This window comes from Oratosquilla oratoria, chromosome 4, assembly GCF_046742065.1.
Source record: "Oratosquilla oratoria isolate Oo_2021 chromosome 4, ASM4674206v1, whole genome shotgun sequence".
NCBI lineage: Eukaryota > Metazoa > Arthropoda > Malacostraca > Stomatopoda > Squillidae > Oratosquilla > Oratosquilla oratoria.
The window spans coordinates 17770259-17772758 of NC_134780.1; the positions used below are offsets into that span (position 1 = coordinate 17770259).

The 2500-nt window shown below is 42.7% G+C and overlaps 1 protein-coding gene across 1 annotated transcript in view; it reads left to right on the top strand.

Moving 5' to 3' along the window:
* LOC143024407 (uncharacterized) overlaps positions 1–568 on the top strand; it is a 6907-nt gene extending 6339 nt beyond the window's left edge. The window contains exon 2 of the mRNA XM_076183207.1: positions 431–568. Coding sequence (XP_076039322.1) covers positions 431–568 — 138 coding nt within the window. The remainder of the gene's footprint in view (positions 1–430) is intronic.
* Positions 569–2500: the final 1932 nt, after the last annotated feature.

Consider the following 2500-nt stretch of genomic DNA (forward strand, 5'->3'; position numbering starts at 1 on the left):
TCTTTAACATGACTATAGTATCAGGGTTGTCCTACATTCAAAAACCTGAAACATGACACCCGATACTTAAAATCGGCAACTATTGGCTAAATCATCACAGAATCTTGGCAATTTGATCATCGTTAAACACAGATGATTCCATGTCAGCGAGACTCAGCTCCCTAGAATTGTGAGCGAGTCACATCAGTTTGTGCAATTCAAAAATATGATCCGGCGATTCGAATCCCACGATGACTCCCCGTGCCCCCTCTCGCTGTGCCGAAGTACCTACCCCTCGTGTCCTTGAAGACCCTAACCCTCGAGTCCTCCAGGACCCCACTCTGTGTTCTCTAGGAGAATCCACTCCTTCGTGTCTCCAAAGACCCCATCTCCTGTCCTCAAAATCCCCATTCCCTGGTTACTTGAGGATCCTACTCCTTCTGTTCTCTAGTACACCCGACTCTCTGTGTACTTTGTGCAACCTCACTCCCTGGCGTTCCTGAGGATCCCACTCTGTGTGTCCTCAGAGACCCCAGCCATCGACGGACTAGTTGTAGGACAGAAACTCACGAACCGTGATATTTGGTAGTGCGCTCGAGTCCAAGGTCCACCTGGAACGCATCTGCTCCTTGAGGTCGACCTTAGCTCACGACTCTCATGAGCTCATGGACCTTATGGCGTGCTAGCAGTGGTCCTTGATACGAGCTGAGAGTATGAGGCTCGAACTGAAGAATAATGTGTCTTATCACATCGCGCCATAAGGGTGAATTTGTAATGCATGTCTTCGATTTCCTTCCAGCCCTCGTCTTTGTTATCTGCTCTACTTGGATCCGATCCAGGAAAAACTCACATCTCCCGTCTGACATAATCGCCAGATTATAAAGTACAACCTACTGACATCATTACCAGGTTGTAAATTACAACCAAGTGACGTCATCTCAGGTTGTAACTTACAACTGGCCATCCTTTTTTAGCTTGGGCTTGCTTGAAAGCTGTCATACATCCCAGAACCCAGATCCAGAAAAGCCAGTACCTATGAGTCCCATACATCTACTCCCTTCATCCACTACCTCATCTCTCTGGCAATGGTTAGACCCATCCTTGACTATACGGTAGTTTTGGTCTCCGTCCTATAGAATGGATATTAATTCACTAAAATCAGTACAGAGGAAAATGACTAGAATGATACAAGGGGTTAGAAATCTATTATACAAAAACAGGCTTAGGCACCTTAATTTACACTCCCAAGAAAGACGAAGAGTGCGGGGTGATCTAATAGAGGTGTTCAAATGAGTCGAGGGCTTTAACAAAGATGATGCAAACAAGGTCATCATATTAAGACATCTGGGCAAGACTCGTAGTAATGGATAATTAATTGGACAAACTTAGCTTTAAGAAAGAAATAGGCAAGAACTGATTTACCAAGAGAGTAATTAATTAATGGAATTGACTAAGTAACAATGTATTGAGCGCTGAAGCAATTGAGAGATGATTAGATAACTTTATGGACAGGAATGAAAGGTGGTAAGGGACATGGAACTGCCTAATGTAGGCCTTGTGATCTCCTGCAATATTCTCCATTCTTATGTTCTTATGTTCTTATCTTCTTCCCATGGTTGCACGTTTCTAAACATAGGACGCAATCTTCCCTTACAACGTTGCAAGTTACAACGTCATAACTTACAACATCATAAGTTACAGCGCGATTCAAGGCTCTTTATCCACTAACACCTCTCCATCCTCCTTCCTCCTCTTTCCATCGCCTCGCTCCGTATAATCGGTCACCCTTCCTCTCTTTGGCTCTTTCTCTCTCTCTTTCTCTCTTCGAGATCTCTTCCCTTTGAGCTCTTCCCTCTCTAGGTGCCTTACAGACTCGTTTTGCAGTGTCACTTCCAAAGACCTCTAATTATTACTTCTTTGGGAACAGTCTCCAGAAGAAAAATCTTAGTTCGGGGACAGTGCTTGACTTTGAGTCGATATATTCTTGAGATTTCTTTTCGGAGCGATGATCTGCCGGACTTTTATTTTCATTTTTATTCTATTTGTTGATCCAGTTATTATTAATATTAATAGCACTATCATTTGTATGTTGTATCATTTTCATTGATCTTATCATTTTTCAACTTATTCCATCCGTATGTTTATGTTATTTCATTATAATTTTGCTATTTTTATTCATATTTATCGTTTGATTATCCTAATATTCTAACATCATTTTACGATTTGATCTAATAGTTCATTTATTTCATTAATTTTAATTTATTTAGAAAGAAACGACACTACAGACGACAGACTTTACCAGGGATTCAAATGGGATCACACCTGTATCGTCATGAAATATGTGCCATCGACAAACAACCACTCGACCTTGACACCGACCGCATCTCGCCCCCCCCCCCCCGTCCGCCCCGGGATCCCACCTCCCCTTCCTCTTCTGCGCTTCCAAAACTTCCTGCTAATGAGTTTGCACGTAGTTCACAGCACCTGCGTGTGCCCTCTGCATAAGAAGGAGTGATGTATT